At 40.6% G+C, this 25173-nt stretch overlaps 1 protein-coding gene and 1 pseudogene across 1 annotated transcript in view; both read right to left on the bottom strand.

The window, feature by feature from the left end:
* Positions 1-25173, bottom strand: part of LOC133413968 (cilia- and flagella-associated protein 47-like) — a 72175-nt gene that overhangs the window by 11713 nt on the left and 35289 nt on the right. Inside the window, exons 30-58 of the mRNA XM_061698937.1 lie at positions 24952-25065; positions 24652-24871; positions 24486-24557; positions 24223-24360; positions 23795-23876; positions 23221-23316; positions 22951-23137; positions 22753-22850; positions 22416-22532; positions 19426-19560; positions 16101-16213; positions 15670-15820; positions 14580-14668; positions 14421-14507; positions 13980-14033; positions 13753-13945; positions 12177-12282; positions 10723-10952; positions 8888-9023; positions 8678-8805; positions 7102-7167; positions 6834-6977; positions 5986-6159; positions 5781-5892; positions 5637-5690; positions 2683-2780; positions 2406-2581; positions 1411-1518; positions 804-915 (exon numbers count right to left, since the gene is read on the bottom strand). Of these exons, the coding sequence (XP_061554921.1) occupies positions 804-915; positions 1411-1518; positions 2406-2581; positions 2683-2780; positions 5637-5690; positions 5781-5892; positions 5986-6159; positions 6834-6977; positions 7102-7167; positions 8678-8805; positions 8888-9023; positions 10723-10952; positions 12177-12282; positions 13753-13945; positions 13980-14033; positions 14421-14507; positions 14580-14668; positions 15670-15820; positions 16101-16213; positions 19426-19560; positions 22416-22532; positions 22753-22850; positions 22951-23137; positions 23221-23316; positions 23795-23876; positions 24223-24360; positions 24486-24557; positions 24652-24871; positions 24952-25065 (3590 nt within the window). The remainder of the gene's footprint in view (positions 1-803; positions 916-1410; positions 1519-2405; positions 2582-2682; positions 2781-5636; positions 5691-5780; positions 5893-5985; positions 6160-6833; positions 6978-7101; positions 7168-8677; positions 8806-8887; positions 9024-10722; positions 10953-12176; positions 12283-13752; positions 13946-13979; positions 14034-14420; positions 14508-14579; positions 14669-15669; positions 15821-16100; positions 16214-19425; positions 19561-22415; positions 22533-22752; positions 22851-22950; positions 23138-23220; positions 23317-23794; positions 23877-24222; positions 24361-24485; positions 24558-24651; positions 24872-24951; positions 25066-25173) is intronic.
* On the bottom strand, positions 1776-1884 carry LOC133414347 (5S ribosomal RNA; annotated as a pseudogene).

Below are 25173 nucleotides of genomic sequence, written 5' to 3'. Positions count from 1 at the left end.
TGGAGTCAGTCAATGTTGGCCGTGTTGGCGCAGGATAGAACTGGCTGTGGAGTGGCTAACCATATTACCACCATAGTTTGTCCTTTTACCATTTGCTCAACAAAGTGATTGAAAGTGCACCGGCGGCTGTTTATCATTAACCATCTGTGAAGGGATTACAATTCGCTCTAACTAGCGGTGGTGCGCTCCATTAAATTAGCTAATAATGTTTACTTTATAATAGAATACAATTTACGTGCAGTTGCGTAAGCCAGTTCTGCTTTGCAGTAGACATATTTTTAAGAGTGAAATCATCCAAATATTTGTCTTTTACTCACACTTTACTCCTAGCTCGCGCTAATTACTACGTGTGTCTGTTAGTCATTGAAAAATGATCAGCGAAATATCTTGCGATATAGCGAAAATTAGACGTATGATTTAAAAATCTGCGATAGTGAAATCGGAAAACGTGAACCTCGATATGTTGAGGGACAACCGTATATAGTGCCTGTTCACAACAGAAGCTATCTCAAGGTTCAGAACCACACTCCTCATGCATTATATGTACTGTATACAGTATGTGTATAAAAGAAAATCAACTGAAACCTAATGAGTAAGCACTTGGTGACAGAGTCACGAAAAACTCCCTGCAAAGAAGAAACCTCAAACAGAACCCAGGCTCTGCAGAACGACCATCTGCCTGGGCCAGTTGGGTTGAGTTTGAGAGACAAGAGTGGAGGGACAGAGGGTAGATTTTGTGACAAAATAGGATAGTGGGGTTGAGGAATGACAGAAGCAAAAAACAGAAGAAAAAAAAAACTAACAGTGCTTTCTGAGCCGAGTTCCATCGTGTAGTTCCTGGGGTTACTGTTGGACACGGTCACCTCCACCGTATCTGCCGTTGGGTTGACCACTGTAATGGATTGCCGCGTCCATCTGAGACAAAAAAAAAAACAAAAACAAAAAAAAAAACTTGATAAAACTGCCAGAAAATACAATTCCCTGAAAAGGTTCATGCAAAATCTTGAGCGTTGAATTTCAAAAAAGAAAATAATTGAGGGCTGAAATATTAATTCATACATCGTAGTTAATTATAGCAAGGCCCACTTGAGTAGCATAGGGATTTCAAAGCAATCTGGACTCTTGATGGAAAGTATACCGTAACTGTAACGACAACATTTTCGTGAAAAAAAAAAAGTGTGACGAAATTATTATTTGAAGTGGGAATAAAAAAAACTCACCTATCTTGAATGAGCTGAACATTTTGTCCTTTTATTGAATTTGAATGCTTGGATGATGGCAAGGTGAAAATAAACCATTTTTTTAGCACAATACCTTGCAGGACCCTCAGCATTTACCAAATAAGGTGATTATTTCTAAATAATATTTAATAAATCCAATGTGATTGTGAGTGTTTGTGGTGCTACCTACTTGCCCAATGGACAGCAAGCCTGCGGTAGCGTGACAACAGCAGAGGGAACGGCATAAAGCTCCAACTGGTACCAAAACTCTCCGATTTGTTCAGACTGGAACACCACGCTGGAACAGAACAAACAAAAACCTTATGATTGACATGTTCTAGAAAAAATTAAGACACCCAAAAAAATAAATAAAATGAATTAATAAAAAACTGGACCTTTTGACAATTTTTCATTTCCTGCAAATAAATGCTCTAAATGACAATACAGTGATGCCTTGACCACGCTTCTAACTCAAAACATTTGAACCACAAATCATCTTTCCCCATGGAAATGCCAGTAATCCATTCCATCCCCCAAAAGAAAATGTGCCGCCAAAGTTTACAGCACCTGGTATTCCGAGGCGGTCTTCCATTCAAGTACTAAACAGGCCCGCCCCTGCTTAGCTTCCGAGATCGGACATTGTCGGGGTAGTATGGCCGTAAACCAGCATTAAGCTAATGAGACTTTATTAAGGCAAAGTTATGTGGTTGTTTTAAATGCACACCGTGTAATTTTGGTTGTTTTAAGCTTGGTTCAGTGAACTTCAATGGGCAGTGGTAATGAAGCCTCTTTTTCTTTTTAATTCTACTATCTGCCAAACTGCTGCTTGTTGTGCAGTGACTTGAGTTCATTGCCACCGTAAAGCACTCGTATCTCAAAAATTTGCTCGCAATTCAAAGCAAAAAAAAAAAAAAAAAACGGCCAAATGATGACTCGTATCTTGAAAAACCCGTAAGCCGAGTCATTTCTATCTCAAGGCACCACTGTATTTGTATTGTTAATTTGGGAATTACGTCGTCAGTAGTTGATAGAATCAAACAAACTTTTCGACTTTAATCAAACACATACATATAATAGCAAAATCAGATAAACTGATCATTTTGCAGTCATCTCTTAATTTTTGCCAGAGCTGTATGTTAAAGATCCAGAGCACAGATATGAAAGAGCAAAGGGGAAACTTCTAACCTGCCTCTGCTCTTCCCCATTTTTGCCGGAGAAAACGTAACTTTGTAGGTAAGTGTTTCCTGCGGGGGGATTAAAACCCAGTCCGCTCCACACAAGTCATCTCCTTCAAGGTCCACATTGAGTATGAGGAGTTCTCCTCCTGGGTTTCTGACCGGGATCTCTATGGCAACTGAGCTCTGGAGAACGGGAACATTGGAATAACAAAACCTGATTTGGAATTTTTCTTTATACTCAGGAGTCGGACTGGAAAGTTAGGCACTTAGTTTGTTGAGCTTACTTGAACTATGCACTGCACATCGAAGGTGTTCACAGGTGTTCCTGGTTCACAAAGTATTTCCAGAGTGTAGAACACCTCATAGCGTCCAACTATATTTCCTGAAAGGTTTAATGTTTAAGATCATCAAACAAATGTAAATATCAGAAATATATAACCCAAGTGAAATTAAATCCTGTTTTAAAATGGTTCATTTATTAAGGAAACAAATTTAAATGTTTACTATTCTTAGAATTAAAATTAAAAGTGAATTGTTTGTAAAAAGGATGTACTTGCATTATTATGCTCTAATATCATTATATTAGTGGCATAAAAAAAAAAAACGATACTATCATTTACCATGATAGTTTCGGGGGAAAATATATATCGTCCTAAAAAAATTTGCTCTCGTAATAGGCCTTAACGCATACAGTATAAGATATTGAGGGAGAGCAAGAGCAATGGATAACACAAAAATAGTGTACAAACAGTATAAGAGAACAACTGCAATACAAATCTACACTTCAGCGGTACCGCGAAGCAAGAACCACGATATAGCGAAGAATTACTGTATCTGTATTCCATGATATGTTGGAGGGACTCATTGTTTCCGGATTGGGTCTCATTGTTTCCACGACGTGCATTCCGGGACTCACATAGTCTCAAGTGTAAAATGAAATATACATGTTTAAAATGACTAATTTTATCAAATAACTTGTTTTGGACAGTGAGACAATGTAAAATTAAGTCTCATTTAAACACGTTACACATACTATAGTTAGCAGAGTAGTGTGTGGGGGATCACAAATTTATCTACATTCATCCATCCATCCATTTTTTTCTTTACCGCTTATCCTCACAAGGGTCGCGGGCGCGCTGGAGCCTATCCCAGCTATCTTCGGGCTGGAGGCCGGGTACACCCTGAACTGGTTGCCAACCAATCGCAGGGCACACATAAACAAACAACCATTCGCACTCACATTCCCTCCTACGGGCAATTTAGAGTCTTCAATTAACCTACCATGCATGAATTTGGGATGTGGGAGGAAACCAGAGTGCCCCGAGAAAACCCACGCAGGCACGGGGAGAACATGTAAACTCCACACATGCGGGGCCGGGATTTGACCCCTGTCCTCAGAACTGTGAGGCGGACGCTCTAACCAGTCGTCCACCGTGCCGCCTATCTACATTCAATTTTAAAAAACTTTTTAAAAAAATTTATAAAATAAAGGAAACACTTTTTTTAGAGACATGTCTACTTGTACTGTATAGCTGGCAAAAAAGTATGGCCACCCCTGCCGGAGGTTATAAGAGGCTGTATCTTTTTGGCTGAAACTTGCAGTTATCTGTAGGCACAAGAAAGATGCGAGACAAAGTACCATCTATTTTTCCAGGTCATAGAAGAGGCTTGGTTTCAGCACATTCAAAAGATATAACCAAAGCGTCTGAGAGCGGAGACAATGGATTAATTATTTTTTTTTATTTTAAAGCTTCATTTTATATAGCTACTTGGTGTTTTTTTTTTTTTCAATCAGCCAAATTTGGCAGGGTTGTTCGCAACACTCTTCTCTGTGGTGTGTCAGAATTAGAATACACTTATTTTCTAAGTCAAATGAAAAAAGTACAGATTCTAAAATATACTTATGTATAAAAGTAAAAAGTAAACTTTGTTTTACTTTAAATTAGATACAATAATCATTTTAAAAAAACTTATTTGCACACAAAATAGTTTCCTTCTTTCATTAAATGGCATAGTACTTGTGCTGAGAAGAAAACAAATCACGTTACATATCGCATGTTTGTTGTTTAAAGCTATAATATGTAACTTTTGGTGACGCCCACCCCCGAAACTCGAATTCTGCATTACACCAAAAGAACAGAGCTGTCGCTTCAATATGGTGTCGACAATGCATGTTATTCCCCTTGTGTGGCCTTCTACAACATTTTTACTGTTTTGAAGGACATGAATCACTTCCGTGCCGTCATTTGCAGGGCGCCACCAACCGGGCCAGCGTGGGAAATGAATAGTGCATTCATTAAATCTAAAAAATAAGATACTGACAAATACAGCAAGATGTGAGATGAGCTGAATGGCTTAATCAGCATTGTCATCTCCTGAAGTAGTGGCTTGGGTAAAATGACTTTGTTTTCCCCAAAATGTTGTGGATTATAGCTTTTAGCTTTTGAAATGTGTTCCCATAGCTTTGCTAACTTTCTGACGTGAGTAACAAACTATGCTGGTATCAACTGAAAAAATACACCTTACTACTTGTACACTAGCGGTCAAAGGTTTTAGAAGTTTTGGGGTTTTTTTTGTTTTAAGTTTAAAGTCAAGTAGGTGAAGTCCAATGAATAGCCACACAGTTATGGGAACTTCCACAACACAGTTTGGAAGTACTCTCTAAATAATATTTGATTTCCATTTTAGAAATAATGCAAATTGTGCCACAAGTCTGTTTAGTGCATTTATCTGTTTGGTAACTTCAATAGTTTATTTGTTCTGTGTTTTCATTTTAGAGTAAAATGAAAACAATTCGTGTGTTCTAAAACCTTTGACCGGTAGTGTACTGTTTGTGGGGTATTAGGGGGAGAATTTTTGGATGCCTGGAGCTTGTCATTTTTAGGCTTGCACAAGACAGACTATTGTTTCTGCTTTATAAGACCTTCAGATCGCAATCAAGATCGGAATTGTGCTTTACTTTACATCTTTTGACGTGTTGTCATCCGCGGAAGTTGAAAAAAGTAACAAGCTTATTCTGAAAAATAAAGGAACAGAAACTACTGATACCTGTTTTCAAATGAAGGATTAAAAGGTAAAAAGTTGGCAGAAAAATAATTACTCAAGCAAAATACAGATACCTGAAAAATCATCTAAAGTATAGTAAGGAAGTATTTGCATTGTTGTACTTCGTTACTTGCCACCAGTGAGGAAGTGCACATATAATTATGCTAAAAGGAAAAAATAGAAAAAAGTTTACCTTTGTCAGCATCTCTCTCATCTGTGTGATCAATCTCAACGAATGATAAACAACCTGTGAGAAACATTTTACATTCATTGCACCTTTGTCTTAACTGCTTTCAATTAAATTATATTCAAATGTAGCAACAAAGGTAAAAGTTACCTGATAGCCCTCCTTGTTTCCGTGGCAACACAGCCAATGTGTACAGGGCGCTTTGACCAGGTTTAACCTTTATGGATGAATTGCCACTGATAATCGATAGGTCTGTCACCACCTATATGCAGATCATAAATAAATGCAACTCCCCTACTTCATAGTCTGCAGATTCTAATTGGGTGTGGATTCAACTGAGGGCCTTAAAACCAACCTGAAGTGAGAGTGTGTTCTGACTGTAATTGGGAACACTCAGTTGTCTATGAGTGGTCTCGCCCACGGGACAGCGTAGCACTATGTGCTCCACAGGCAGGGGGCGCTCGCCCACTCCTCGGATGGTAAAGACATGATCCACCCCGTTGTAGTTGTTATGCAAGCACAGCTTCCCCTGGAGCAGTAGAGGTCATAAGGGTCAAGTCCAATTGCTTTTACCCATATTGTCAATTCGGAGAAAATGCACCTTTAAAATGGGATCTGCTTTGCTTCAAATGAAACGACGCTTCATTAGGTACAACAAAGGTTGGAAAAACACTGCCCTGGACTGCCTGTTTCCTGACCTTTATTGGGCTAGGGCCCATGTTTTAGCTATTATTCTGTTGTATGAATGGCAACAGGTGAATACACAGGTTGCATGTACTTTCTCCCATGTAGTGGAAGAACATTCATTGTTCTGCCTGTCCACTACATGTTGCCATCATAGCGAGACGAACAAAGTTACATTATTTGTAGTAAATAAATCACAATTTTCAGACCAATTAGACGAAATTGTATAATTTCCCATGGCATTGCTCAAAATCAGTGCCTTAGAATGGTTGCCACTCACTCACCGGGCATATATAGAGACTGATCCAAATGGGAATTACAAAGCCCCCGCCCAAACACACACACACACACACACACATCCCCCGACGAACATATTTCACTGCCGTTGACAATTTGTTTTCGTTGATGCAACACACATTTGCATGCCACTGAAATGGTGTCAAGTATACACAGGGTATTTAACAATGATGTATCGAGAATGGGAGGTAAAAGTAAAAAATAAATAAATAAATAACTAACCAAGACAACGCATTGTGCAGATGGATGAAAAGTGAGAGGGTAACAAGCTCTTGTCCCAGCTGGTACAATCAAAACATTTGGGCCATAGAAGCCTTCACCACACAACTCAGCCTTCAAGGTCCAGTCTTGGTGGCTCTCATTATGCTGCAAGAAATGGGAAACGATGATACCCAATTACAAAGAAATTGCCAAGAAATGCGGGCTTAGTAAATAAATTACATATTAATTAAGAAAAATTCTTCGTGTTTTATTAACAACAGCAACTCACCAAAGGTATATCTTGTGTGACTGAATGCTGAGCAGGGGAACTAAAGTCCAAGTGAACAGATCCTCCCTGTAGTAACAAATGTTACACAACATGATTAAAGCACTGTATAGTAATCCCCGTATATTTGCAGTTCACTATTCACAAATTCCCCAATTGTGTTTTTTTTTCCCCCATGCGACCTGTCGGCACATATTCACTGTGCTCTTTCTGTAACACCATAAGATGCCCAAAAGCCCTGTCTAAATAGGATTTGGTGTCAAGGAAGTATGTTGAAGTGATACATCTCGACTGACAAAAAGCTTTGTATGTCGGGGAGGAGCTAAGTTCAGCTTGGGTTGTTAGTGGAAAGGTTGGAGAGGCTTTGACACGTGCATGTAAACGCAAAATTCTGGTGCACTTTTGTAAAATCAAACTCTCTGGAAAGCATTTATTTTTTTAAAGGTGATGTACGATAAGTTTGAAATTATGTTTAACACTTTGGATAGTGTATTTATGGTTTAAACTGGAGATGTCAAACATATGGCCCGCGGGCCAGAACCGACCCGTCAGGGATTCCAATCCGGCCCGTGGGGATGGAGAACACATTCGCTGCTACTTTTCAATAAAAGTAAATTTTGTTGTTCTTTTTGTCCACTGGAGGGTGCACTGGCAACACTTAAATGACATTGATGCACTTGTGAAGGCCAAATGATGCCAAGTTTCAGGAGCATACTAATATAAATTGGTGTGCCATGTTCATACTACAATTCTGTGAAAATAAATACCTCCTTTAGAAACATTGTAAGACATTGAATATTACAAAATTACAGTCAAAAGCGTCACTTCAAAAGAGGTTGGTTTCTTGCAAACTTTTTTTTTTTTTTTCCCCATGCACTGCCACAACTTACATTTTTATGTATACATTTACAAAGGATGCATAACTGATGGCCAATGGTGCACACTCACTGATTCATAATACTGTTGTAATCATTTTGGGTTAAACATTTCAGACTACTCATATGATTTGCAACACAATTTGCAACAAGATAATAATGAATAAATGTGAATATTTTCCGAAAATACCTGTAATTATGTGCGCCAAAACAATGGTGACATTGTTGAATAGTTGTTATTTATGGATTTTTAAGCCACAAATATTGCGGTCCAGCCCGCTTGAGATCTAATTGGAGTGAATGTGGCCCGCAAACTAAAATGTGTTTGACAACCCTGGTTTATACTATTAATATAGGCAATTATAAAAAATGTTGGCGGGGCGTCAATTACTGGCATTTTTTATTTTTTTTTTGCTATCCGTGGCAGGGCTTGTCATTACTATAGTAGTTCAACATTAAAGTATCAGTTGATCATTTTGATGCTGAATTGCCTTTAAGAGCATCTTAGTTGTTGCCACGGTAACATGGCCAATTATTATGTGTATGAAAAGAATACTATTGCTATATCCAAATACGGTCCTCTGTTTGGCTCATAAATTTGAAATTGAAAAACGGATTAATGTCGGTGCCTCAGCAGCTATGAACCTCACCACGTCACTGGTCTTGACAGATTTGCAAAAGCTCCCGATTAAGTCATTATTTACCGGAGAAGTAACCAGGGCTTCCATCACGTAGACTCTGGTATCAAAGCAGGACTTCAAAACGATCTGACTTGAGAACTGTCCCACGGAGTCCGCCTTGAACCGCAAGGGGATTTCCACACAATCACAATCTATATAGACATAATTACATACATAAGTCTTAAATAAGACAGCGTGCTTTCACATCATGTAAAGTATGTGCAATGTGTGTACCTGCAGGATTCTTCCATATGTTGGTCTCTTTCTTTATAGGCATTGTAACAGTGCTGGGCACAGTAAAGTATCGAGGCAATGAAACCTCCACGCTGTACACTACCCCTTTTTTGTAGTCAACACCTCTCATTTGACTCTATCAGAGGGGAAGACATGAGGTCAATCAGCAGAAAGAGTGTCATTATCGCCACTAAATATGGAACCACAAGAGGCAAGGTGTTAATTTGATCACTGTTTCTTGGTTAGCAGGATTAAACAAAAAGTCAGCAACCGATTTGCATGAAACCATGTGGCGAGGTGGCACATGTGCAGAGGAAAAACTCTTTAAAATGGTGGGCCATGAAAAGGTGGCTAGCATAATTTCTCTTTCGAGTGAAACTGTTCCCCTCCACCTCAAAATGCAAACAGTAGTCCTGTCAATCATCTTACATCATCCTCGAAAAAGTAGCATGCTCCAGGAAGTAAAAAAGTTACTACACAGACAAACAGTGCTCCCTTATTTTTTTGATAGAGGAAATAGTTTCCTCCCCAAATCAAAACTTGTGCGATCCCGTCAAATTACATCATCCTCTGTTAACCCCAAATCAATCAATCAATCAAATCAGTTGTTCTTTATGTCTATCGTACATTTCACACATTAAAATGTAGCACAAAGTGCTTTACACAATAAAAGCAAGGAAAGCAAACAGACCCAATGCCACCGACGCACAAAACCAGATGCACGCATACACACACAGGCAACTCCTTCTTTCACACATAACACAGAAAGGAAGACAACTGAAGTGCTATCAGCAATATTCCTTCTGAACTGCTCCATTTGATGTATGTGGCTACACTATACAGTCGGGTCCATAAATATTAGGACATTGACACAATTCTCCTCTTTCTAAATAGCACCACAATGGATTTTAAATGAAACAAACAAGATGTGCTTTAACTGCAGCCATCAACAGTACATGCCCACGGCACTACCATCAACATGCTTCACTGATGAGGTGGTATGTTTTGGATCATCAGCAGTACTTTTCCTTCTCCATACTCTTCCCATCACTTTGGTTCAAATGGATCTTTGTCTCATCTGTCCATAGGATGTTATTGATGTTGATGTAAAGGCTTTTGTAGATGTTGTTTGGCAAACTAAAATCTGGCCTTCCTGTTTTTAAGACTCACCAATTGTTTACATCTTGTGGTGTATTCACTCTGGTGAAGTCTTCGCTTGATTGTTGTCTTTGACACACATACACCTGGAGAGTGGTCTTGATCTGGCCAACTGCTGTGCACCAGGGAAATAATTCTTCAGTCATCCCCAACAGTTGTTTTGTGTGGTCTTCTCGGTCTTTTTGTGTTGCTGAGCTCACTGGTGCTTTTTCTCTTTTTAAGAATATTTGTTGATTTGGCCAAACCGAATGTTTTTGCTATCTCTCTGATGGGTCCTTTTGATTTTTGAGCCTAATGACAGCTTGCTTCACTGATAGTGGCAGCTCTTTGGATCTCATATTGAGAGCTGACAGCAACGGATTCCAAATGCAAATAGTGCACTTGAAATGAACTCTAGACATGTTCTCTGCTCCTTGTAAATGGGATAATGAGGAAATTACACACACCTGGACATGGAACAGCTGAGCAACCAATAGTCCCATTAAATTTGGTCCCTTAAAAAGTGAGAGGTACATCCGGAAACTTCCTACACTGTTCATCTGATTTTGATGGAGATAATCTCAAATGAAAGCTGATAGTCTGCAGTTCAAGCACATTTTGTTTCATTTAGAGCCAAAAAGATTAGAATTGTGTCAAAGTCCCCATATTCATGGGGCTACTGTATTTATGGACTGTACCTGCTTTTTGGAAAGCATGCATGCTGCCATGCTTGCCCTCACGCTACTGCTATGCAAAGTGTAAGTCAGCATCCGTCTCTGAAGTTCAATGGCGGTCATTCTGTGCTGAGCCCACATGGCCAGGGCGTTTTCCCAGGACGAATTGATCAGGGGCAGACGGATCAGCTCCTCACACGTTTGTCCGACTGTGCAGCGTAGGCGCAGCGCTGAGACACAACCACCTGAGCCCACTGGTGAGGGAAACACACTGATGTGATTATCTTACTATGAGAATGAGTGGAGCTCTACTTCACTGGAAACTACCACAAAAATGAACATACTGTATTGCTTTTGATACAACTCATTGCATGGTCACTCACTCTAACATATTGTGCACCCTGTTGGCGACACGTGTAAAAGTGATGGAATTAGAAGTGTTAGTGGCATATAGACAAACATTACTGAGTTAGACAAATGTAATACAGTATATTGCGAAGCAACCACATAGAAATCATGTTTTGTTTATGTCCCCCCGAGGGCATGTGAATTAGATGCATCTGCCCACCCCGTGTAACATTCTGTTTAAAACTGGCAAGAAGCCAGCACCAATTGTCACCGTGCGGTGATTCTTGTCATAGGTGATATGGCGTGGCTCGTTCTTGTGACGGGCTCCAGGTCAGCCCTTAGATCATTCACAAGCTAAAAAATTGCATTGCTCAATAGACAATTATCATTTTTACACAAGCAGAAATGTTCTCCCTGCAACTTCACGTTTTGCCCTCGCTACTATGGCACTGTGTTGTGTGCTAGTTTGCACCTGCCTTCCAGACACAGTATCTAAAGATGCAAAATCGGCCATCACAATACATCTCAGGTATGATAAATCACATTGTGCACGCTAAATTCATCTATTTGCATATACGAGGTGTGTTACAAAAGTTCCAGGAGTAGGTCATGGTGTATTACAATCCCAAACTACAAACTATAAGTTTTCTCTTTCAATGTTGGCCAGACAATCATCCAGCACGTCTGCAAAGAGATCCTGTGGCATTTGCAATGTTCAGTGCATGAGAGGTGTGGCAGGACAACACATAGCTGCTTCACCACGGGTCTTCTCATTTCTGGCCGAGAAGAACATCCCCATGCTGGAGAAACCTCTCTACTCAACTGATCTAGCTCTGTGTGATTTTTCTTTCCCCTTTCCCAAGCTCATGAGGGTCATCAAGAAGACCAGTTATGTGACATCAGTCACAGAACCTTTCTGACAGACATTGAACTCCTCCAAAATGAACTGCATTGACAAAGCAATTTTGCGCATTTGGCAGATGCAATCCTGGGTGCACCAGGTTAGTTGAACAGCTTCCACATCTGCTTGCGTGGCCGATCAACTTTGCACCCGTTTTTTTATGCACAAACCTTTAGTACATCAGGCCCTAAGTGTTAGAGCAGGCATTAGCTGTCTGTAGGTCTCTTACCAGAGTTACCAGGGATGAAGAATATGTTAGAACCGTGCCAAACTCTGAGAGGGGAAGGTAGAGGCAGGTCTGCGGTTGCTTTCACCATGTAGACCATATCACCGACCTGGAGAAACACATCCGTTTGTTGTAAAGACATTTCCCTGGCTGCACGATTGTACCGGGTATGTATTCTCTGTGAGGCTATCAATAACTCATTCAATAGAAATGCTTGCTCATAGATTACCACAATGCATACCAGTTGGAATCCTCCAGTTGTTGTATATCTTTGTTCCATAAAGGAAATATTAGCAGAACAGTCAGATTTCACTAATAAAATCAACACTTTCCATACATATTACTTTGTAGAAATTGTTTTGCTTTGTTCTTATACAGTGAAAACTCTACACCATGAAGGAAATTACTAAGCAAGCACTTCACTGGTATCTTTTGCAGTGTGGGATGGAGATGGATTGCATTAGAATGATTTTATAATGTGAAACACCTGTCCCTGAATGGCTTTTGCACGTATGAAAAGCTAAAACAAGTTTATTAAAAGGGGAAAAAGAAAAAATGGATACAGTAAAGGTATATAAATATAACTGTGATAAAATTACAGAAAATAAAACAAGAGAGCAGCTCTGTTCTTGAACTAACCAGGATTTTTTACTGGTAGCTTTCAAAGATAGTGAAGTTTGTGGTACATTTCAGATCTTCATGCAGAGAATTCCAGAATGTCACCCCTTTCAGAGAAGGCTGTCTAAGCAAATGATGTTTTGCTAAACAAAATGACAGTTTCCGTTTGATGTTGCTCTAGTCAGTGGATCTGCTGCAGCCCCAGTCTTTTTATATATGCACTGAAAGGTGGGTGGCTCGCCCATTTAAGCATTTAAAAGCATCGTGGAACTTACTAAAATTACTAAAACTTAAATCTACTATATTCTACAAAACTAACTTTTTTCTATTATTTGCGATGTGATATTGGCTCTATGGTGCCTCAGTAAACATGTGAACTATGAATTAAAATCTTCCATACATTCCTGAATTCCAGACATTTTTTTTGCCGAGAGGCCTGAAATCAAATCATTCGCATTCCTCAAGCTTATCTACGTCACGAGGAAAGATCGCCGCCAACCTCTCCACTCCCGAGCCAGTGCTGTCAACATAACAAACACGCGTGCTCTCACAAGTGGGTCTTTTTACCCGGAAGCAACCAATCAGAGGAAAGAGAGCGGTCTTAGCCAAATATGGACAAAGCGTATACAAAACTGGGACAAACAGAAGTAGCTGTCAGAGGAGTCTTTTCTGGACACTCGTGTGACAAAACCAAGGTGTTTTTTATGTGAAATTGACACTTTATATACTGGGTCAATGTCAGAGAGTCACTCTATGGAGGTCTAAATGGCCAAAATATGGGACCTTTAAGATATTGTATTTTTTTAAGACATGACAATGATAATGACAGTGACACTTTTTGAGAAGTAGTCTTATTCTTCATGCACGTTTGCCCTCCTTTGACCCCAGACGTCTTGAATCGCATAACATTGAGGATGATCAGTTTTTAGACAGAGAGCGCACAAGTGCAAACAACACTGACCTGGGGACAAATGAGCAACACAGCACAATACTTGACTCCTGGACAGAAGGGAAGGAAGTGAAGGTTGAGCATGTCGGACTGGCCGGGCTTCAGGCTAACACTGCTCACTGTGCTGATGAACTCGCCGCCATCACAGTCTGCAAGAGACACACAAACACGCATCACACTTAAGGACTCACACACATTTGTGCACCTCTTTGCTATGTGTCGGCAAACTACGAGCCAACCCCTTTCCTGCCATCTCTTCATGACAGCTCCTCTCTGAAGTCTTCTTTTCTTTCCTGAAACAAAGTGTAAATTAAGTGGGTTTCACTTGTAGAGAAGAAAGAACCACAGATCATTCATATATTTAGATCACACTGGGAGGGGGGGGAAAAAAACATCTGTATTCAGTCTGATAATGTACAATTCTACAGCTTTGCAAAATACAACCAAATTAATAAATATGTTGTTGAAACAATACCACTGACAGTGTCGCTACATTTTAGTATTGGGTCTCTATTGATTGTGTTGCACCTAAATGTTGAGCCCAGTGAGTGTTTCTCTTGATTCTCCTAAAGGTTAACAAGATTTGTTGTTAATTTAAACTATCAAGAAACACTAGTCTTATCCCTTGATGCTGAACATTATATCATGCCTTAAATGTGTGTATTAATGGGTGGTGTTACTTGGCTTTGAAGGACGCCTGTTGAATGAGGCTGTCAATTTCCTTTTCCGATTCCAAAAAATTGACTGTCGACTCTACCAACATCACCCTAAATAAGCAAACAGCATCAATTATGTCAACCAACCAAATTGTTTCAGATTGCTTCAATACAAACACTTACCTGAAGTTATCTTCCAAATTAAATGTGTTTGTTATTGGAAGGTTAATCACTTTTAGTACATAGCACGGAGTCTTGCACTTGAAACTTTTCTGAGAAGAGAGGTGGATATGTTTGTTTTATTGGCACACTTGTCCCTATATGTAGGTATGAACTTTATGACAACACAATTTGTTGCAAATTATTTTGCGAACCCTCAAACTTATGGCTCACGGACCACCGGGGGTCCAGGTTCCCCAGTTGCAAAATATATAAAGCAGGGGTCACCAACCTTTTTAAAATTGAGAGCTCCTTCTTGGGTAGTTTGATACACACTTCTGAAATAACATTCCATCCATCCATCTATCCATTTTCTGTACCACTTTATCCACACAAGGGTCGCGGGCGTACTGGAGCCTATCCCAGCTATCTTCGGGCGAGAGGCGGGGTACACCCTGAACTGGTCGCCAGCCAATTACACGGCACAAATAAACAAACAACCATTCGGACACACATTCACACCTAAGGGCAATTTAGAATCTTCAATCAACCGACCAAACATGTTTTTGGGATGTGGGAGAAACCAGAGTACCTGGAGAAAATCCACGCAGGCACGGAGAGAACATGCAAACTCCACACAGGCGGGGCCGGGATTTGAACCCCAGTCCTCAGAACTGTGAGGCAGATATGCTAACCAGTCGGTCACCGTGCCGCCTCTGAAATAACAAATCTGCTCAAAATATTTTTGGGTATATCATCCCCTCATTGCCATTCCATAACTTATCTTCACACCTTCTATGGTTTGGTCAAGCGCACAAAAGTAACCTTTGAAGTACTAGTTTTTTTTAATTTATTTATTTAATTTCAGAGTTACACCAATGCAGGCGTGATGTATAAAAGAATAGCAACAAAAAAAAAGTTAGATCCAGCTCGCTGGTAAATTGTAGTCTTTTCTTTTTTTTTTTAATAACGGCAGCTATTTTTTCAACAGGCCCACGGGCTACTGATGTGGTAGCCCACTTTGGTGACCCCTGATGTAGAGTATCTGCTGCAACCAAAGCCAGACGGCTAGTTTGATCAAGTGTAATAAAGCTATCATAGATGGTGGACTCACTGTGGGTGTGATTTGACTAACACAGGTGTTCACTTTGAAAGTCAAAGTGGCACCATGCAGGCCAGAAGCAGAGATTGAGATGAGCAGTAGGACAGCTTCCTTAGGCTGCAGGAATGAGCAGCAGTGCTGGACCGTAAGATCAGTGCTCCCTCTGTGAAGACAACAGGAGCTCTTTTAAAAACGGTCCATCTTTGTCAGTCAAGCTGTCTTTACCCTTATTGCCACCGGACAGAGCCTCATTATGTTGTTACAATACACCAGAGGGATCTGTCCCATATCTTTGTATAAACACACGCACATGCGCACACGCAGACACAAGCACGCACACACACAAACACACATTCATATAGCATTCACAAAGCATTTTTTTGTGCTATGACCTTTGTGCAAGATTTTAGATCATTGGTTTGGACTCTTGAGTTCTTATTTACTTGGGAGGAATGGTGACAGCAGAGCCATTGGGCAGGGAGAACAGACTGGCATCCTGGCCTAGAAGGATTGTCCGGTATTTGACAAGGCAATTGGACGGGTTTTTTAAATGCACCTGAAACACACAAACAAGACACAAACACACACGCACGTGCACACTGTATGATGCAGCAAACAAATATCATCCATCCATCCATTTACCAATACAGTAATATTCCATATATCTTGGCTAGGTTTTGTGTAGAATCCTATCCATGTTCGCGTCTGAAATCTTTTTCGTGTGTGTGTATGAGATCCCAATATATTATGTCTCACATGTTATCGTGTGACAGCTGAGAAACATACACTCACGCTAATGCTGTTTCAATCACATGGATTGAGCATGCAAATATCAAAAACTTTGGCCTGTTCAAGTGGATGCATTTGTCCCACTCTGAAAATGTATTGGTTGGAGGTTGTTTTTAATTTTGCTAGTAAATCAAAGATTGTACAGTTTCAATAGAGAAAGCGTAAAGTCTTATAAGATGTATTTAGTTTTCTTAATTAGTCCCGTTTACTATGAATACTTATTAATAATTACAGGAAATGGAGAGGAAATGAATGCAGGCCTATGGGGGACACAAGCCAGGACAAACTGTAGGCTGGTCCCAAGCTCGGATAAATGCAGAGGGTTGCGTCAGGAAGGGCATCCGGCTTAAAGGTTTGCCAAACAAATATAAGCATTCATCCAAAGAATTACATACAGGATTGGTCGTGGCCCGGGTTAACAACGTCCGCCACTGGCGCTGGTGGAAATTCAGCTACTGTGGGTCCAAGACGAAGGAGAGATGGAAAGATCGAGTGATAAGGCTGAAACTTGAAATTGAGGGCATTGTGCATAATGTGATTAGTGGCTATGCCCCACAGGTAGGATGTGACCTAGAGGTGAAAGATAAATTCTGGAAGGCGCTAGACGAAGCAGTTCTGAGCATCCCAGACAGGGAGAGAGTCGTGATTGGTGCAGATTGTAATGGACATGTTGGTGAAGGAAATATGGGTGATGAAGAAGTGATGAGTAAGTTTGGCATCCAGGAAAGGAACTTGGAGGGGACAGATGGTGGTAGCAAAAAGGATGGAAATTGCGGTAGTGAACACTTTTTTCCAGAAGAAGCAGGAACATAGGATGACCTAAAAGAGTGGAGGTAGAACCGCGCAGGTGGATTACATCTTGTGCAGACGATGTAATCTGAAAGAGGTTACTGACTGTAAGGTAGAGTGTGGCTAGACAGCATAGGATGGTGGTGTGTAAGATGACTCTGATGGTGGGGAGGAAGATTAAGAAGACAAAGGTAGAGCAGAGAACCATGTGGTGGAAGCGGAGAAGGAGGAATGTAATGCAGCTTTTTCGAGAAGAGGTGAGACAGGCTCTCGGTGGGCAGGAGGTGCTTCCAGAAAACTAGATAATTCCAGTCAAGGTGATCAGAGAAACAGGCAGGAGAGTACTTGGTGTATCTTCTGGTAGGAAAGGGGAGAAGGAGACTTGGTGGTGGAACCTCAAAGTACATGAAATTATACAAGGAAAGAGGTTAGCTAAGAAGAACTGGGACACTGAGAGGACTGAGGAGAGGAGAAAGGAATACATGGAGATGTGATGTAGGGCAAAGGTAGAGGTGGCAAAGGCCAAACAAGAGGCATATGATGACATGTATGCCAGTTTGGACACCAAAGAAGGAGAAAATGATCTATTCAGGTAAGCCAGATAGAGGGATAAAGATGGGACGGAGGTTAGGGTGATTAAGGATAGAGATGGAAATGTGTTGACTGGATAGATGGAAAGAATACTTCGAGGAGTTGATGAATGAGGAAAATGAGAGCGAAGGGAGAGTAGAAGAGGCAAGTGTGGTGCACCAGGAAGTGGCAATGATTAGTAAGGGGGAAGTTAGAAAGGCATTAAAGAGGATGAAAAATGGAAATGCAGTTGGTCCTGATGACATTCCGGTGGAGGTATGGAAGCATCTAGGAGAGGTGGCTGTGGAGTTTTTGACCAGCTTGTTCAACAGAATTCTAGCGGGTGAGAAGATACCTGAGGAATGTAGGAAAAGTCTTCTGGTGCCCATTTTTAAGAACAAAGGTGATGTGCACAGCTGTGGGAACTATAGAGGAATAAGTTCATGAGCCACACAATGAAGTTATGGGAAAGAGTAGTGGAGGCGAGACTCAGGAGAGAAGTGAGTATTTGCGAGCAACAGTATGGTTTCATGCCTAGAAAGAGTAACACATGCATTATTTGTCTTTAGGGTGTTGACGGAGAAGTAAAGAGGTCAGAAGGAGCTACATTGTGTCTTTGTAGATCTAGAGAAAGCCTATGACAGAGTACCCAGAGAGGAACTGTGGTACTACATGCAGAGGTCTGAAGTGGCAGAGAAGTATGTTAGAATACTACAGGACATGTATGAGGGCAGAAGAACAGCGGTGAGGTGTGCTGTAGGTCTGACAGAGGAGTTTAAGGTGGAGATGGGACTGCATCAGGGATCAGCTCTCTGCCCCTTCCTGTTTGCAGTGTTGATGGATAGGATGACAGATGAGGTTAGACTGGAACCATGATATTGAAAGTGAAAGCAGGGAGCAGGTGGAGGAACAGTTAGAAAGAAGTAAGACAATATATGTGCATGAATGAGAGGGGTGGAGTGGGACGAGTGAGGCTATGGTAAGAAGAGATAGCGAGGGTGGTGCACTTTGGGTCACCAATACAAAGCAATGGTGAGTTTGGTAAGGAAGTGAAGAAACGGGTCCAAGCAGGTTGAAATGGGTGGTGGAAGGTGTCAGGTGTGTTATGTGACAGAAGAGTCTCTGCTCGGATGAAGGGCAAAGTTTGCTGACGCCAGCTATGATGTACTGATTAGTGACAGTGGCACTGAAGAGACAATAGGAAGCAGAGCTGGAGGTGGCGGAAATGAAGATGTTGAGGTTCTCTCAAGAAGTGACCAGATGTTTTGGTGACAAAGTTGGAGAGAGCAGACTTCGATGGTCCGGACACATCCAGAGGCGCAACAGTATGTATATTGGTAGAAGGATGATGAGGATGGAGCTGCTGGAGCTTTTTTTTTTTTTTTTTGCAAGGCAAAACCATACTTGGTAATCATAACTGTATCTCGGCCATGCTTTGTAGTCTGTCTTGAGTTTTTTCTTAATTTCTCTCCTAAACATTTAAATCAGTTTCTTTCCTTGACGCTTTCTTCCTCAGCATCTACAGTTTCATACCATCTAGTTGGTGTGCAAGTCATTTTTATCATTGCGCAGTAATAGAATTTAACAAGTAGGCGGTGACTGTGTAATGTTGTGTGGTACCTGTTTGCTCAAAGTTCTGTGCAGGCTTCCAGAGAGAGTGACGGTGTTTACAGGCTTGTACTGAGGCAGTCTCTCGTTTAAATGAACACACAGCATCAACATTTGCACAGGGTTTGGATCTGACAAGTCTGTGGGCTGCACACACAAACTCATAATATATAATAGCTTACATCTTAGTTTCCAGTGGATATATAACAATCGACATACCCCTGTTCAAATGTCAGATTGTTGTGATATAAAAAAAAAAGCAGACCAAGATAAATTGTTTAAAAAAATGGCACCATTAATGTGACCTATGACCTTCACAACTCAATTGGTGGGGGGGAGCTTTTAGAGAGGAGAAGTAAAAATAAACACCTGAGATGCGGTTGCGCAAGCGTGCACACCCTCTTATAACTAGAGATATGGGTGTGTTCAGCATTCAGCACTTTCAGACTCAGGTCAAATGGGAGTCAGCACACACCTGCCACCAATTAAAGTGCCCTGATTAACCCCCAATAAAGTTCAGCTGTTCTAGCAGGCTTCTCTCGACATTTTTGCCATCACATCCAACAGCACAAGTCATGCTCTACAGAGAACTTCCACATCATCAGAGGGATCTCATTGTTCAAAGGTATAAATCAGGAGAAGGGTAGAAAATAATTTCTAATGTATAAAATATATTATGGGAGACAGTTGAGACAATTATTATCAAGAGGAGAAATATGGTAGTGACATTATCAAGAACTACATGTCCCTCCACAATTGGTAAAAAGATAAGAAAACCAGTCAGGCAGGCTGCCAAGTGTCTTGTATCTGTGTTTTTCTTGACTTCGTTCAGATTAGATTTTAGTTTTGTTTCATGTTATGCCATGTTTTTGCGTGTCCCTTGTTCACGTGTTGTCAAATTGCTTTCGTTTCCACTTGTTCTGATCAACTCTTTTCCTTAGGTCAACCAATCACCTCCCTCTGGCCACTCGTGCCTTGTCCAGGTGTGCCCCCGTTGTCTCAAGTTTCCTTGTATTGTATGTATACTATAGTTCCCTGGTTTGTTTCAGTCTGTGGCAGCTCATCGTTGTTGCTGTCATATGTCGCGTAGCTTTAGTCATGTCCTGACTGCGACACTGGTGAGTGTTTTGTTTCCTTATGTTACTTTGAATTATAATATTTAGCTTATTCCATGAGCCTTGTTTACTTTTTTTTTTTGCCTAATAAAAACCTTTGGGAGATTATGCCTGCTCCCCTGCCTTGCTTCTCCTGCTTCCCCGCACTTGGGTCCTGTACTTCTGCCACCATCCCCACAAACTCCACACTTGACACCAACAAGCAGACAGAGACATTGAAGGCGCTGCAAGAATTTCTGGTAAATCACAACAACCATCTCCCACCTACATCTAGACTATTGGGTAGGGTGGCAAGGCGAAGTACTTAGAATCTCTCAAACGCATGTGGGGAAATGTATTGTAGTGCAGTGAAACCAAAGCTGCACCTTTTGTCCTTAATTTTAAGTTATGTTTGGCGGGAATATAACACTGCTCTTCACGAAGACCACAGTGAAGCATGGTTGTGGCAGCACCATGCTTTGGAGCTGTTATTCTTCAACTGGAATGTTGTCATCGGTCAAGGTGGAGGGAATTATGAACAGTTCAAAATATGTCAGTGTTAGGACAAAACCTTTGGACTTCTGCTAGAAAGAAAAAATGTCAGCAAAAGCCTACCAGAACATCTAAAATTTAATTGAAGGTTAATCAGAGGCAATTTAAATGGTGGCAGAGGTATGCTTACTTCCATTTAACATGGCTTTGACTGGTTAATTCTGAACACATTTGTGCAACCACATTATATCAGTTTTTTTATTATTTTTTTATTATTTTATGATTATACTTTTATTTGTTTTCAATTGAGTTTTATGCTACAGGTTATAGGCCACATTATTGGTGTAAAACGTTTTGAACTCTTATCTTGGTCTCATTTTGTATATCACAAAAACCTTGGATTGCATTGGAACAAGGGTGTAGACTTTTAAAATTTCACAGTCCCTAAAATGTGATATTGGTGAGGCAAAAATTTTAATTACCTAATAGAAGAACTACATGTGGGTGGGAACAATATCAAACAAGTAAATTCAGATTATTACTGTAAAGACTGCTGCACACCGAACAACGTCGCTCCACCCCACTGAACTGTCGGTCACAGTGTGTGTGGTTTGGCAACTGTTTTCATGGCCAATCAGTCTTTGCCACGATTCAATATTTGCATCACCGGCACACACCATCGCAACATCGCAGATTACAGCCAGTCAAAATGCACATAAACCTTCACTCACGCTATAAATACATTTCAGGGATTTAAGCGAACGAGACACCGCACGGCTGCCGCACCGACCCCAAGCCATCTAAATAGTATATACTGTATAGCATCAAATATTGTGTTTGGCATCAATACGTAACTATATTCATAATGTACATATAATGTCCCTGTGGATGAAAAAGCAAAGCTTGTGACCAAAGTGTACGCTAGCGGTACATACCGAGCTGTGTGTGTTCAAATGAATGGAGTCATTGAGTCTCCTTTAAAATATCCACACTCTCGCTTTTATTCTCACCAACGACAATTCTCTTTAACAACCTGCTTTTTTCCTGAACTATTGCGACAATTCTCTTTAACAACCTGCTTTTTTCCTGAACTATTAAACTATCTTTTTAGGGTTTAAGAAATGTGATAAAGTAAACAATCAAACGGCTATCCAATCAATCAGTGTGCGAGGGTCAGTCGGCAACTCTTATTTTCATGTGATGGTCCGGTCCAATCGAGTTTGACAGCACCGCAGTGTGCAGCAGGCCTAAAATTGATTTAGCACAGGATATTTGTACCAATACGTTATCTAGCTGATCACATATGTTGTACCCATCTTTACTTAAGTTAATAAATGAATCACTTATGTACATATTTAGCAATTATTGAAATAGGATATTACAGCAAAAGGAAGAGACATCATCATGTAATTATACCTGCAGATCCATATTTAGAGAAAGTATGGTTAAGGCCTGGATAATAATGATGTTGTTGTGTAGAATCTGCTCCAGGCTGAGAGTTGTAGTGTACATCCTCTGAAAGTGGCTGGAGACCTACATACGTCATCAATAAAAATATAAAAGGAATATTGTATGACTGCTTTCACATAAACCTTACATAAATTTGTTCAGCCCTGTATGATTTTTCAGTCTAACTGGACAGGTGGCCATGTTTAGGATAGGTTGAGCTTGACAGAGGATTTGCATTCCATTGAGTGAAATGCAAATTCAAACTTCTGAAAGACTTCAAAAATGTACACCAACACACACTGACCAGGTATGGGCAGTAGGCAGCAAGCAAAGCAGCGAGCACCAATCCGTCAGTCAAGTCCAAGTCAAAATTGACAATCCAGCGTACTGGCGGAACAGTACCTGATTTCAGAAGGAACTCACCAATCAATAACACACACAAGGCAAAAGATGGGATCAATCCAGGAGGACATAAATTGAGCAAGATTATAAATGCTTATACCTGAACTCCACACTGTATCCCTCATGTAATGATAGTGTGAATTAAGCCATGAGAGAAGCTGGAGCTCATGCCGAGAGTAGAGGTTACTGGGCAGTGAATGGATGTTGAGGATTCCGTCTTCATCTTTGTGATATTTCGCACGAGTTGGGTTCAGACTGCTCTCTGACACGCGACACAACACCAAGACCTGGGTGAAGGAGTCATCAATTCATGAACACAGATGGACTTCAAAATTCAACAAAATGCTTAGCAAATGAAATACTTTTCTACCTTGTATATTTGCAGCAGAAAATCAGTCCAGCATCGTTTGCTCAGAGACTCATAGTCAACACTGTTGTAGTCCACACCTGACTCTTCCTCATTAGACTGGATAAAAAACATAAATGACAATTTAAATAAAGACAGAGAATATATATATACAGTACTATACATTAGTGGCGGTCCTAGCTTGAATGGCACCTTGTGCGAGAACCCTCCCTCACTTCCAACCCCGATGCTACTTCTCCCTAGAAAGCACCACTGCATTATTATGGTTAAGTTGACCCAATAAAAGAAATTCTAAATCCTTAAGATGGCCTGTCATAATGATAGTAGCATCTCTGACAATATGCCTGACTTAAGTGGTGTTAAATATTGGTGGATCCAGTGTAGATTAGGCATGACTATCATATTAATATAATTTTTTTGAACTGTTCTGTTTCCATGCTGGAATGACATCTCATCTTCAATGATTTGTAAAAACAATAATTAATCATTTTTAGTTTAACAGTCATTTAAATACTTCAATGAGCTTACTTTTGCAGTTATACTGTGGAAGCAAATTGTTGAGTGAGGGTGTGTATACCTGGAGCGAGCACCAGTGGTTGAACTCCTGCACATCCAGTAAGTACTCAGGTCGGATGTGACTCAAACAGGCTCCCTGTACTCTGAGCACAAATTCAAAAAATAAGGTCCAAAAGACTCAAAACAAAACTCTTCAGCTGGAAAATCAATCAAGTGGCATTCTGGTTTTGAAAAACGGATCCAGAATGACCTTGACCATGTTGGCTCAAATACTTGAATCAAGTACCATATGTAATTTGACAAAGAATATTAACACTCAGGTTATGCTACAGTAATACTTGAATTCCTGAGTTGACCATTGATACCAGCTGAGGCGCTTGCTTGGCCATAGACGTAAGAATCCCTGAACACATGAATGTCTGAAAATGCAATGTAGCATGTGTGGGACAAGGATGTAAACTGAATTCCAGTGTTGAAACACGAGCTGACCTGAGAAAAGCAAAAATGGCCTCATGCTGTTGGAGCAGCTGCAGAGTGCGCAGGTGAACATCTGTGGAAAAGGTCTGACAGTGAGAAATGTTGGGAATCCGTTTGCCTGCCAGATGATGAATCATCTCCACTGCAGACCTAGACAAAGCACCATTTAAAATAACAAAAAACATACACGTTTGAAATATGCAACCAGGCAAAACATGTTTTTATGATCCATACCGACTGCCTCATTCAGTTTCCTACGTTTTACGGATGCATACCTGGAGTCTATTTTTTGGCTGACCCCCTGTGCCTGTCCACTAGGATTATTTACTGCATCTTCAGACACAATTCTAGAGAAGGAAAAAAAAAAAAAATCACAAAAAATTTGGAATAAAACTAAGGACGCATGACCCCATTAAGGTAACTTTGAAGAGCAGAATATACCTTCTGAGTGTGTGTGGTATAGTGATGGGGTGTGGCCCACTCAGCCAGCCAAAGAAGCTAAACCACCTCTCCAATGCTAATAATACATCCAGGTAATATTGGCCCTCCACTGAGGTAGCAGTAGGGAATAGTGGCACACCGATATCAGTCTGTGGGGTGTCTGTGTTACGAAAACTGTGACTGCTGTTCTGACTGCCGATCTCACTTTGTGAGAAGGAATCTAAACAAGAATATTCATGCCCAGTTAAACAAAACAACATGCAAAACATTACATCTGTGGTAAACCTGGGATTTTCTGACCTGATGATGAGTTCTTGGGTGTTGAGCTGATGGGTTCGAACAAGGAGGAGGAGGAAGTTGGGTCTGATGCAAGACTTGGTGTGTGATGTGTGATGGTTTCAATAACTGTAGCTCCTGAACACCGATCACACAGACAGAAAGTATATAGTGTTAGCTTGGGTGAGAAGAGGCATGTGTCACTCACTCATAAATATGGACGTAATGTATGTTGTCTGTGTGTGT

The sequence above is a fragment of the Phycodurus eques genome, chromosome 1 (genome assembly GCF_024500275.1).
Source record: "Phycodurus eques isolate BA_2022a chromosome 1, UOR_Pequ_1.1, whole genome shotgun sequence".
NCBI lineage: Eukaryota > Metazoa > Chordata > Actinopteri > Syngnathiformes > Syngnathidae > Phycodurus > Phycodurus eques.
Note: the sequence above shows the minus strand (reverse complement) of the source record. Positions and strands in the feature narration are given on the sequence as shown.